Here is a 13,584-nt window from a genome sequence, read left to right as displayed (position 1 = left end):
CCATGCCAGCTGGGCCCGACCACTCTATTTTCAATGGCACCCTATGCCCACACTGGTACTCGCTAGCCCCTTACCCACTTTAATATTTTTGACATTTCACACACTATACATTTTATTTACTTATTTTGTCTCATCCTTCCCCATCTCCCCTTTCTGATCACATGGGGCAGGAATGAGTGTCTGCCCCATTCACTGAGGTGACCTCAGTGCTCAGGACAGGGCCTGGCACACAGGTGGCCCTTGAGAGATGTTTGTTGAATGAACAGATGGATGAATGAGGATTGGTGCCCAGCCTAGTCCTGGAACCCTGTGGCTGGGTGGAGGCCCCAGTGAGCTAAGTTGGGAGAGGACAAACGTACTGCAACAGGGCTTTGGTTTTACGTGTGGGGTCGTCAGGCCGGAAGTTCTTGTATTCCTCCACCTCCTTCTCCAGGGACAGCAACTGGCTCTGCAGCTTGCTGCGCAAGGTTGGCAGTGACTCCCGGATGTGGTTGGTCAGTTGCTGCAAGAGAGAAGCCAGAAATGACAGATCAGTGCAAGCATGAGAAAGAGCCATGTATGATGGCGCCTGGGCCCACCACACCCTCCAACCTCAAGAGAAAGCAACAAAATATCAGCTAGAGTCACACTTGTGCACTGAGCAAAGAGGCTGAGAAAAGCCCATGGGCCTTTGTAGGACAGATCGATTGAGTGTTTACCATGGAGTATATACAATTACATGCCAGGGCATGTGTGCTGACCCAGAACAACCTCCCACAAGTGCTGCTCAGTGAAAAGCCCAAGAGGCCATCACAGGACCATGGACTGAATGACGGATGGATGGGTGACACTGGGCAGATATACAGACATGGGGGATGTACCCTAAAAAAGAAAGGTACGAAACATATGCATTAAGTGCTCCCTTCTGTGAAAGACAGGGAGAAAGTATGAACATGTTTTTATTTGCAGGAACTGAGAAAAGGAATACTCAACAAGAAACAAATGTGAAAGAAATGGGCAGAATGGGGCAGGTAGGCAGGAAGGAGACCTTTCACCGAAGCCCCCTTTTCCCTCTACTGTTCTGCTTTTGCATCATGTGGATTTGTTCATTATTCATAAATTTTAAAAGGAGACAGCAGTGCAAATGTGTTGTTAGAGAAAAAGCCAGATGAAGTAGTGGGTAAATATCTTACTGTTCAAGGTGGGGGAGAGGGGAGAAAAAAAAGGGAAGGAATGGTAAAGAGAGGCAGGAAGGAGGGAAAAAGGGGAGGGGGTGAAATAGACATATTGTCCCTTTAGGCCCTGTGTGTCTCTAGAAGGAAGGTCAGGAAATGATGACCCTGGCAACCTCCTCATGGGATGGGAGGAAATGGGACCTTCACTATATTTGGTCTATAGGACTTTTTGTTTTGTTTTGTTTACTATTATAAGGGAGGGAGGAGAACAGAGATAAAAGAGAGAAAGGAAGGGCAGGAGAGGGGAGAAGGGAAGGAAGGGAGGAAGAGATGCGGGGAGGTTGATTGGGAGGAAGGGCAAAACAAAAGCCATAAAATCAGCTAACACCCCAAAACTGAAAAGTGGTGTTTTGTTCCATCTGTCCTGCAATAGAAAAGAAGTTACAAGATGTCCATCAAGTAGACACAAGGCGTAAAGGAGCATCATACTCTGTGGTATGAACCTGGGCCACCCCAAAGTCCTCTGTGCCCAGGGGCCCTCTGTGGGAGCTACAGATTTCTAAAGGTGGACTACGTGCTCTGCAGATCCCTCCAGTCTCAGAAAGCATCCTGAAGTATTAGAGCGGTTCCATGTAACTCTTGGGGAAGTAGAGGGGCAGGGGGACCGCCGCCCCAGGAAGCATCTGATGTGCAGCCAAGACCTCAGGAGGCCAGCTGGGCTGCTGGCTCTCAGGAGGCCCTCGCAGCTTGCAGGGTAGTTTTACTTCCCTTCCTGATCCTCCAGCCCTCTGCCCAGGCAGACTCATTTCCTTTCTTGGAGGGCCCCTTCCTTTGGACACTTCCTTCCCTCTTTGCTCCCCTGAGCTGTTGTCTCTGCCTCCCAGTCTCTTCCTGGCCCTCATTACTACCTAACACTTGATTACGCAAGTGCAACTGCACAAAACCACTGACACACCTGATTCAGAGTCTTCTGCAGGTGTGGGGTGCCCATGCGATCAGCCATGTGCCGGTAGGCTGGGTGAGAGAGAAAGAACTTCCTCTCAGCCGCCAGTGCCGCACGAATGTCTTTCTTGCCCTCGATGTCCTTCTGGCTTCGGTTCACCACACCAATGTAGCCTGTGGGGAGAGAGGGTTAGGGCAGGGCCACTGCCAGGCGAACCAAAGTGCCCAGGTGCCCATTGCAGCCCAAGCAGGCACAGAGCTAAGCAAGGTGCAGGTGAATACCTGGATTCTGTCCTATGAGTCACTGGGTTACAAGCTGTACACATTACTTAGAAACACGAAGAATGCAAATACAGAGTGAAGTTTTGAGAAGCAACACAAGTGTTTGGAAGAAGGAGAGTACATCCAGCTTGGTGTAAAGGGGGTGGATGGAAACAAGCTTTAATAAAGGTGAAATCCAGAAGCTGAGCTTTGAAGACAGGTAAGAAAAAAATCCCAAAAAGGAGGACAATTCAGAGACAGCTAATCTTGCCAGAAATTAAAACCTATTTTAAAGCTATTATATTGGAAAAGGTTGGGTATATTGGGGCATGTATGTCCAGAGAGATGAGTGCAATAGAAAGCCCTAACCCAGTGGTCAGCAAACTGCGGCTCTGTTGACTAATGAGTTTGCCGACCACTGACCTAGACTCTCAATTCCAATAATTACAGGCTGTTGTTGTTCCTTGTGATTAAGCTCCTATCCCAGTGGTCGGCAAACTCATTAGTCAACAGAGCGGCAAACCGCGGCTCGTGAGCTGCAGTTTGCCAACCACTGCCCTAAACCATACCAAGTAGCAGGTGAAAACTAACAGCTAACTCTTCAAATTCAGTGGGAAGAAAGCTGAGTTATTCAATGGTCGCTGTTGGCCAAGTTGGGTACCTACCAAAATTAATTCTTGAGGGATCACTAATTTACACATAGAATATGAAACTACAGAAGTACTTAAAAAAACATGAGTGAGTTTCAAAAATGAATATATTTATATTAAAATTTGCTGAATGAAACCTAAGAAACAGTCAACTGTGAGTACATGAGAAATGGGATTTGGGGGAGGGGGTTGAGAAACAGTCTCTTTAATTAAGAGCCTTCAGTTCCATTTTGGAATATTTTTTCCAAATGTGAGAAACCATTTTTAGAATAAAAATGCAAGTGTGAAGAAAAGATTTGCAATATTTAGAAATAAAGAGTAGATAAAAACATAAAGAAGAGGACAAAATAGAGAAGGGAAAAGGGATGGTGGTCAAAAAGTCAAAACAGCCCAGCTGGTGTGGCTCAGTGGTTGAGCATCAACATATGAACCAGGAGGTCTCAGTTCGATTCCCAGTCAGGTACATGCCCATGTTTCAAGCTTGATCCCCAATGTGGGGTGTACAAGAGGCAGCCAATCAATGATTCTCTCTCACCATGGATATTTCTATCTCTTTCTTCTTCTCCCTTCCTCTCTGAAATCAATAAAAATACATTTTTAAAAAAAGATAGAACATCCAGGAGCCTTTGAGCATGGACACAAGGCACCAAGCAATATAGGTATACAAATGGCATTGTGAGAAATAAAGAACTTAGTGGGCCTGGCTGGTGTGTCTCAGCTGGTTGAGCATCATCCTGTGCACTGAGAGGTTGCCAGTTCAATTACCAGTCAGGGCACAGGCCTGGTTGCGGGCTTGATCCCCAGTAGGAGGTGTGCAGGAGGCAGCCAATTGATGTTTCTCTCATCAATCTCTCTCTTCCCCCGCCACTCTTCCCCTCTATCTAAAATCAATAAAAACATATTTATTAAAAAATAAAAGAACTTAGCTTATTGACCAACAAATGGTAGGTGCTTAATAAACAGAGGCAGTTATTCATTGCTATTAATATAATTAAAGTTGGAAAAGTGGAATGCAAATAGGTGACCAAAGACCTGAAGTGACAAACGTATATATTTATCCCCATTCCCTTGACAGTGGGGGTCTTTTAACGCTTCTCTTGGGGAGAAGGGGAATGGCACCTGCTAAGTCTTAAGGAGACTTGCTTTTTGTCCACTCCATATCTGTCATTATGTTCATTTTATAGATGAGGGAACGAAGGCAGGCCAAAGTGAGATCACTTGCAAAGGTCTCAGCAAGGATCACAAGGAGAACCCATATCTGAGCCCAGGTCCATGGGAAGCCCACAGGCTCTGTCATCCCTATCATCATGAGCAAAAGGATACAGTAGAGGGCAGAGAGAGGAGTCTGGCTTAGGTTTGGGTTCCTCTAAGTGTGCCGTGGTTCTGAGTCTTTCATAGGCCAAGAAAAAGGATCCATTTGGAGGGATTCTGAAAGCCACGGAGCAAGAGGAGAAAACTGAGCACCTGAGGTCTCAAGTCGGAAGCAAGTGTATAAGTGAGTGGAGACAGGAAGAGTCCCTTTCTTGGAAACAGACAGGAAGGCAGAGGAGGGGAGACAGATAAACAGTGAGTGGGGAGGGAGGAAGGTGAAGAGTGCACGTCATCAGCCACCAGGCAGCGTTGCTGAGCACAGCTAGTGTCCCTCGGAGTGTAAGATGGTGGTCAGACATGTGCAAAGGAGTGTGGGGTTGAGTTGCTGGTGGAGAGCACAGGGACAATGGGGTCTGCTTCCCTATGCAGCACTGACCCTTCCTTCCTAAACCTCTGACATGGATTTGTTCTTCAGCCTCTGATCCTCACAGCAAAACAGGGTTTTAGGTTGTGCTCCTGACCACGCTCTGTCCTGATCTGGGGCCACCTCTCATCAATGCCTCAGCAGTGCTGGGGGAAGGTGGAAATCAAGGTAGGAATGTTTCCCCTCAATGGCTATCCCAGATATCAAGGAGGGAAACCCCGGGAGCAAAACACAAGATCGAAATGGTACAGGCAAGGTGCAAGAGCCAGAGGGAAGGAATGGAAAAGGCAGCAAAATAATTAGGGAAGAAATGGCCTTAAAGAATAAAAAAACCCTCGATGGATAGTCAGCACCAGGCCACAGGGAAAAACCAGAAGCAACCTAAGTGTTCAACAAATGGGGAATGAGTAACAAACGGCCCACACACTCCCATATAAGGAACTCCACAGGACGTTTTGAAGCAATCTTAAAGAATATTTGCCTGTTGTGAGGAAATGTTCTGCTATTTTGCTATGTGAAATGGAAAACCAGGTTACAAAGCAGCATGGCACTGGAGGGCTGGGATTCAAAACCAGCTCCACTGCCCTGGCAGGTGTGCTCAGTGGTTAGAGTATCAGCCTGTGTACTGAAGGGTCTCGGGTTTGATTCCCAATCAAGAGCACATGCCTGGGTTGCGGGTTCACTCCCCACCCCCAGTGGGAGGCAACCAGTCCATGACACACATCGATGTTTCTCTTTCTTTCTCTCCCCTCTCCCTCCCTCCCTCTCACTCTCTCTGAAAAGGAATGGAAAAAATATCCTCAGGTGAGGATTAACAACAACAAAAACAGACAAAAAACTGCTCCACCACTTGCTAGCTGTGTGAGCTGGGGTAAGGGATTTAGACTATGCCTCAGTTTCTTCATCCATAAAGTGGGGATGAGAATAGATCTACCATGTTGGTTCTTTTTTTTTTTTTTTAATATATTTTATTGATATTTTACAAAGAGGAAGGGAGAGGGATAGAGAGTTAGAAACATCGATGAGAGAGAAACATCGATCAGTTGCCTCCTGCACACCTCCTACTGGGGATGTGCCCGCAACCAAGGTACGTGCCCTTGACCGGAATCGAACCTGGGACCCTTCAGTCCACAGGCCGACGCTCTATCCACTGAGCCAAACCGGTTTCAGCCCATGTTGGTTCTTATCAGAATTAAGTGGGCTCCTACATATCAAGAGCTTAGAACAATGCCTGGTACATATCAGATACTTAATAAATGTTTGCTACTCATTTTTTGGAAATAGAAATACTTAGGACCGGCTGGTGTGGCTCAGTGGTTGAGCATCAAACCATGAACCAAGAGGTCACGGGTTTGATTCCCAGTCAAGGCCCATGCCTGGGTTACAGGCTTGATCCCCAGTAGGGGGCGTGTAGGAGGCAGTCAATTGATGATGCTTCTCTCTCATCGATATTTCTCTCTCTATTCCTCTCCCTTCCACTCTCTCAATAAATAAATAAATAAATAAATAAATAAATACTTAGGTTACTCCTATCAGAAGATCTGAACCTAAAACTGTGCCTAATCAGGCTTCTGTCTAGATTTAATTACCAGTTTATAGGGAACTACCATTGGCCAAATCCCGAGTGTGGGATGTGATCTGACTTCTTCCACAAATAAATGTTACAGAAAAAAACAAAGGGGTTGGGGCAGGGGTGCAGGGGGGAGCTGTTCAAGCAGAACGTTAGGTATTTATGTGTAAAATGATACGATGCCTGGGATTTGCTTTATAAACTCCCAGGAAGAAAATGACAACAGGAGACAAGAACATGCGAAAGATTCAAGATTAGTTGTATGTTGATAATCACCGAGGCTGGGTCCATTCTACTTTCAAGAATGTTTGAAAATTCTCATAACAGGAAGCATGAAAATTAATAGAAGTTACAAATTCTTGTGAACATTTTGGAAGTATAGCCACAAAGTGTTGACTAGTGGCTATCTAGGGGAATTAGGCTGTGGATGATTTTAGTTTCTTCTTTCTACATACAGTTGACACTTGAACAATGGAGGGGTTAGGGGAGCCTACGTCCAGTGCAGTTGAAAATCCACATATTAACTATAGCCAGCTCTCCACATATTCGGGTTCCCAACGGGAGTGGACCCTTGAACAACACGGGTTTGAACTGTGCGGATCAGTGTAAAAATCCATATACAGTATACTGGATCTACACAGTTCAAATCCGTGTTGTTCAAGGGTATTTGTTTTCTCATGTTCCTCAAATGAACGGGTGGTAAATGCATAATTGCAAAATGAATGTATACAAAGAGAAGAAAAAGATACATAAGTTCACTTGGAAAAAAAGAAGTTAGAAGGGTTTGCAATGGTACAGAAAAGCAGTGACTTCTAGGCAGTGGGGAAAAGGGTGATTGGAAAATGTATCTGGGAGCATCTGCTGAGGTTTCAGTAATGAGAACAACAAAAACAAACTTTGTTTTAAAAAAGCAGAGGTGCACGGGCTCTCTAGCTCCACCCCACCTATTTTTCCTGCCATCCCCTGGCCCTGTGGCCCTCCAGGTCTTCCTCCCCTGGCCCTATGGCCTCCCGCTGTCCCACCCCAGGGCCCCCAGCCTCCCACACAGCCACACCTCTTCTCAAGGGGAGCAGCTTGTTCTCTAGGACATCCCTGGCATCGGTGCCCTCGTCCATCAGGTCAAGCTTGGTGATGACGCCAATGGTCCGCAGGCCTAAAAGAGCCCAGAGGTGAAGGACACTGTTAGGAAGAAGCCCCAGGCCACCAAAGGTCCAACAGCCTCCTCCCTCCCATCTCCCTCCCCACCCCCGCCATATGCAGTACAAACTGGGACAAGCCACAGTGTCACCTACCCAGGCTCCAGTTTCCCTCATGTGAAATTAACACAGCCAGAGCACCAATCCCAGGAGTTGGCCATAAGAATAAACCTTGTGCGTGGCAAATGTTCAATCAATAAACACTGGCCACCCGGCCAGCGTGGCTCAGTGGTTGAGTGTCGACCTATAAACCAGGAGGTCACAGTTCAATTCTCAGTCGGGGCATATGCCTGGGTTGCAGGCTCGACCCCCCGTGAGGGGCCTGTAAGAGGCAACCTATCAATGATCCTCTCTCATCATTGATATTTCTCTCTCTCTCTTCCTCTCCCTTCCTCTCTGAAATCAATTAAAAACAAACAAACACTGGCCACCATCAAAGAGAACATTAGTGACTTGGCTGAAATTAAGGATGCTGGGCAAGTTGCAATGCTCAGGGGAACCTGAAAGAGGGAGCTGCTGCTATAGGATTCGGTGGCTACCTTGCGGGTCGACCTCCTTGGCCAGCTTGAGGGCATCTGAGTTGGCCAGGTCCATGTTGGCAGGGGTCACGGCTAGGATGAGGCTGCTCTCCCGGCTGATGAACTGCAGGATCATGTCCTTGATTTGGTACTCGATGTCTGGGGGTTGGTCCCCCACAGGTACCTTGGTGATGCCTGGGAGGTCTATGAGGGTCAAGTTCAACACTGGAAGGGAAACCAGAAGGAAAGGTCATCAGAGCTGAGGGAGGGGAAGCACACACAGCCACTTCAGCCACTCAGCTCATTTCCCCAAATACCAGGTGTCAGGCCTCAATTGGGTCACTTTTGATCCAGTAACTTCTCTTCTAGGATCTTATCCTACAGACACCCTGTATCTACTCCATTTCGGTGATATAGTTTTAAATGAGAACATCTGTTTTGCATGTTCTAATGGCTAAATAAATTTCAACCCAAAGATTCAGCCAATACTAAGGAAACATTAAAAACAAAAAGATGATACTCTAATAAGAAGAAACACACTCCGAGATGCATTCACACAAAAAAGAGGCATAAATGATTTTTAAATAATGCTATAATTTGAGTAAATACACACATGCATATATTCATGAATGCTTAAATATGCATTATCATTTGAAGAACATTAAATATATTTGTAATATTGGGGGCCAGGGTGGGTATTTACTGTATTTTCTTTTGTAATTTTTTAATATGAGCCGCCAACAGGCATAATTTATTCAAAAATAAATTTTAAAACTCATCACAAGCATCTCATAATGAGGAGTTAAGAGTCTGCTGGAATATTTCCCAAATGCTATCTAAGTTAGCAATCTGTGCTCTGGGCCAGAGGCTGTGTATGACCATAGGCTGCTCTCTTTATGACACAGAGTGTTAGGGCATGTACCTTGGTTGCGGTCAAGGGCATGTACCTTGGTTGCGGGCACATCCCAGTAGGAGGTGTGCAGGAGGCAGCTGATCGATATTTCTCTCTCATCGATGTTTCTAACTCTCTATCCCTCTCCCTTCCTCTCTGTAAAATATCAATAAAATATATATATTTTTAAAATACTGAATGTCAACTTTAATTAAAATTTTCTTTCAATTAAAAATAAATATATAAAGAAGTAAAAGGAGCATATAGCTACAATTTGCCCCATTCCCCACCACTCCCGACAGTCTTCCTGGCAGCTGTTTTTCTTAGAGCTGAGATCAGTTTCTCAGTAACACCTTTCTATCAAAAGTGGGAAGCTACAGATCAAGAGGGCTGGGTGTGTGTGAGAAAAATGGGAGGGGACATATTCTTTGTGACAGTAAAGCCAACCCAACCTGTGACCGGCAGAGAGTCAGCTCTCCTCTGCCCCCGGGATAGTTACACGCTCATTCTGCCTACCGTGCGGCGAATAGACCCGCAAGTTGATGGGCACTGGGGAGATGCCTTTGTTGGTCCCCGTGACCCTGTCGGTCTCCGCTTCAATCTCCTGTCGGACTTCATCAAAGTCTGTAAACTTTTTGGACTTGCAGTGCAAAAATTCAGCATATTCTGCAAAGGGAAGAAAGATGTTCAAAATGAGAAAGAGAAGCAGTCTTATAGTGTGTAGGAAGGAGACGGCCTTGTGAAACAGGTGCTTTGCAAGCAGAGAAAGTGAAGACTCAATCACAATCATTTTAGGAATCCAGAGAGCAATAGATTCATCCTTGTGACAAGTATTTATTGGGGGGTGGGGAGCTCCTATAGACCAAGCCCCCTTCCAGACCTCAGGGATTACACAAGGAGCAAAACTGGCAAAGATCTCATCCCCATGGAATGGACAGTCTCATGAAGCATTTTGCAAAACTACATACACACAGTGACATATTATGAATTTAAAAAAAAATCAACGGATGGATGTGACCACATTTATTCTTTTTGGATGAACAGAATAAAAGAGGAAATATGACATATCAGTCAGATCATAGGTTATATATATTTTTAAAAATATATTTTTTAATGATTTCAGAGAGGAAGAGAGAGGGAGAAAGATAGAAACATTGATGAGAGAGAATCATTGATCGGCTGCCTCCTGCAAGCCACCTACTAGGGATTGAGCCCACAACCCAGGTATGTGCCCTGACCAGGAATCAGTGACCTCCTGGTTCATAGGCCGATACTCAACCACTGAGCAATCAGAAGTTGATGAAACTTCTGCTATGGTGTCATACATGAAACTGAGTCCTGGGTCAGGATGCAGAACTGCCCTCACCGTGGGTCATAGTCAAAAGAGATGCAAATCTGTTGTCCCATTGTGTTTCCATGCCACCAACACTTGCCAGCTGGCACATGTCCCTGGGATCCATTTGTCTTTCCCCAAGGCACCCACACGGTATGAGGAATAGAGCATTACTGTTTGCCTCACCAAAGCCTGTCTCAATGTCCCTCCTCCCCTCCTGGCTATTCAAGGGGTCCCCCACCTAGACATGAACGCTTCAAAAGAAATGCTTTCTGGGCAGGGCCTCAAGTGGATGTAAGAGGCCACTGCATGCCTTCTGAGCCAAGGGTGTCTGAAAGCCATATTGACACTGATACAGAGGGGAGGAAAATAAGTAACTAACAAGGCAGTGCTGGCCCTGTCATCAAGCTAGAGAAATCCAAATCCAGGTATGAAATAAAGAATAAAAAATATTCATTGTAGGACATAGGAATTTACTGAGTTTACAGGTATTTTTACCAAATAATCCCTCAACTTTTCCTTATGTTTGAATTTTCATAGTAAATGTTGGGAACAAGGCTAAGAGATCACGGCTCCTGCCAAAAAGAGATGCTAAAAACAGGGAAAAAGTCACACAGCAAACAGCCTAAAGAACTGGACCACTACAGAGATGCCAAAATGTGTTCTACAGTGCTTTCACAAAGTAAAAAACTAGAAAGTACTTCCATGTCCACCAGGAAGAGACATGGCTACATAAACTGCAGCACAGACATATCATTACTAGTAGCTGCCTCAAAAGAAAGGATGGAGGCCTGGCCAGTGGTGCACCAGTGGTTAGAGTGTCAGCACAGGCACTGAAGGATCTCGGGTTGGATTCCCAGTCAAGGGCACGCACGTACCAGGGTTGCAAGTTGAATCTCCAGCCCCAGTTGGGGCCCATGTGGGAGGCAACCAATTGATGTCTCTTTCACATCAATGTTTCTCTCTTTCTCTCCCCCTCCACTTCCTCCCTCCCTTCCATCCACTCTCTCTCTTTCTCTTAAAAAAAAATAATGGGAAAAATATCCTCAGGTGAGAATTAACCAAAAGAAGAGAGAGAGAGAGAGAGACAGAGAGAGAGAGAGAGAGAGAGAGAGAGAGAGAGAGAGAGAGAGAGAGAAGCATGTCTAGAATTTCTACCCACAGGTTACGAGAGAGAAAAAAAATGAGTTCAAGGAACTCATTTCGCCTTCCCATTACAGTAACCTAACAAACTATGACCAACATTCAGCCCTTGTTTTGTGTTGGCCATAGTCTGCTCCTCACAAGTGAACACCTCAGCAGGTAGTCATCTCTGTAATGCCTGTACTACAGATAAGAAAACTGAGGCCCAGAGAGGTGAAGTGACTTGGCTCAAGTTCAGCAGTGGAGCTAAGATTTGGAGTTCAGATAATCTATCTCCAGGCAGTGGCTCTCAAGTCACATGGCCATTGTGAAGCCACCTACAGGCAATTCCGCTCTGAAGCTCTGTAGGGTCAGGGGGACACCATGAGCTCAGATCACTGAGGACCTTGTCCAGCATGGGCACTGGCCACTCAGAGCAGGGGCAATGAGGACACCAGCTGGAGGATTCAGGATCACCCACCCCACCCCCATCAGCTGACCCAGTTCCCAAGGACAGTCACGCTCCAGCTCTCCACAAGGACAGGAGGAAACACTCGGCTGCTCTTCCTGCAGCAGCCACCCAAAAATGGAACAGTTCTCCAACCCCCACAGCAAACCTCATTTCTTTTCCGGCTCAAGGCTCTGGGCTCAGCACCTGCTAGAGACAATCTCCCTTCAAGGATGAGTACAGGGGCATGTGGGATGAGAAAGGTCCCCTGCAAGTGTTGGTGGCATGGAACCTCTGCCCAGCCAAGCCTAGTACCTAGAAGGCCTGGCCCCACCTCCTCCTTTTCCAGGGTCTACCTGCCTGTCACTTCTTCTAGGGAGCTTTTCCTGAATCCATGTCACCAGGCATTCCATCCTGCATCTTGGGTCTCTTCCCCCAGCAGAGCCAGGTCACTGTGGATCATGTTTATGGGACCAGGACCTGTCAGCTGTGGTCCCCCAGGGCCCTGCATGTGCTGGCAGTCTCTAGTCTGTGTGGGTCAAGGATATGCAGGAGACTGTGCTGGAAAGCCCCCGCTTCTTCCCCAGCATATCAGTGGGCAGCAGGAAGGTTCTCTCACCAGCTGCCTTCACCTCCACGCACCCTGGATTTAATCTGCAACCTAGGCATGTGCCCTGACTGGGATTCAAACCTGCAACCTTTTGGTGTAAGGGACGACACTCCAACTAACTGAGCCAGCCAGCTGGGCCTCACCACCTGCCTTCTTTACTGGGCTCCTTGCCACTTCGGAACCGTGTGCTAGATTCCAGGGTCATACCAACATTAAAAAGCTTTTACCAAGCCTGCTTTCTCCCCTTGGCACTGACCCTTTTAAAGCCAAACCTCGGCCTTCCTCTCCTGGGAACCCTCCATGTCTCCCACCTCATCCAAGTAAAAACCAGTCTTTACCACAACCTACAAGGCCCTACAAATTTTCCTTCCCCCCAATTTCTGACCTCCACTCACTCCTTCTCCAGTCATGCTAGCTTCCCTGCTCACAACTCCAGGCCTGCTCCTACCTCAGGGCTCTTCTGTCTGCCTGCAGGCACACTCAGGGCTCCCTCCCTCTCTTCATTCAGACGTTACTTTCTCTGGAGGCCTGCCTTGGCCCGCACCTGAGATGACAGACCTCCCCAGTCTCTTTCCCCCTTCAGTGCCTTATCCTTATCATCCTCCAAGCACTCCAATACCATTTACCTTCTCATCCTGTGTATTTTCTCTGGTTCCCAGCTGGAAGGTCCACCCCACAGGGCAGGGAACTGATTCTTGTTGTGCACTATGTCCTCGGGGCTCCTTCTGGGCACACAGTTTGTGCTCAATAATTTTATGCATGACCGAATCACTCAGCTAGAATAAGGCTCCTGATTCAGCTTCTTGGGGGTGGCCGAGTACCCCCAAAGCCACCAAGCTGGGTATATGGGCGTCTAGACAGGGAAGGGTCTGGCAGGGCCATCTGTTGTCTTCCCCTCCCTCCCTCCTTCCCAAAGCACTACTTAACGACATGGGGCGACATAGGTCCAGCCCCAAGCCAGGCTCCTGGTCTGACGGGGAAGATGGACACTGCATAAGCATGTCACAGCAGATCTGACAGAGGCCCAACATACTAGGAACTGGGAGGGATGGCCTGCCTGACTCCAACCCCAGTCCATGTGATGGAGGCAGGCAAGGGAAGGGGTAGGCAGAGAGCCTGTGCCTGCACCATCTCACTGAAGGAGACTACAAGG

At 47.0% G+C, this 13,584-nt stretch overlaps 1 protein-coding gene across 14 annotated transcripts in view; it reads right to left on the bottom strand.

Moving 5' to 3' along the window:
• The window catches only part of DNM2 (dynamin 2), an 87,088-nt gene that overhangs the window by 34,997 nt on the left and 38,507 nt on the right, over nucleotides 1–13,584 (bottom strand). For all 14 annotated transcript variants that reach the window (XM_080674104.1, XM_080674109.1, XM_080674111.1 and 11 more), the window contains exons 3-7: nucleotides 9,435–9,584; nucleotides 8,048–8,251; nucleotides 7,367–7,465; nucleotides 2,110–2,270; nucleotides 360–502 (exon numbers count right to left, since the gene is read on the bottom strand). In XM_080674104.1, the coding sequence (XP_080530230.1) occupies nucleotides 360–502; nucleotides 2,110–2,270; nucleotides 7,367–7,465; nucleotides 8,048–8,251; nucleotides 9,435–9,584 (757 nt within the window). The remainder of the gene's footprint in view (nucleotides 1–359; nucleotides 503–2,109; nucleotides 2,271–7,366; nucleotides 7,466–8,047; nucleotides 8,252–9,434; nucleotides 9,585–13,584) is intronic.

This window comes from Plecotus auritus, assembly GCF_963455305.1.
Source record: "Plecotus auritus genome assembly, chromosome: 6".
NCBI classification, from domain to species: domain Eukaryota; kingdom Metazoa; phylum Chordata; class Mammalia; order Chiroptera; family Vespertilionidae; genus Plecotus; species Plecotus auritus.
This window is presented reverse-complemented; position numbering and strand designations above follow the sequence as displayed.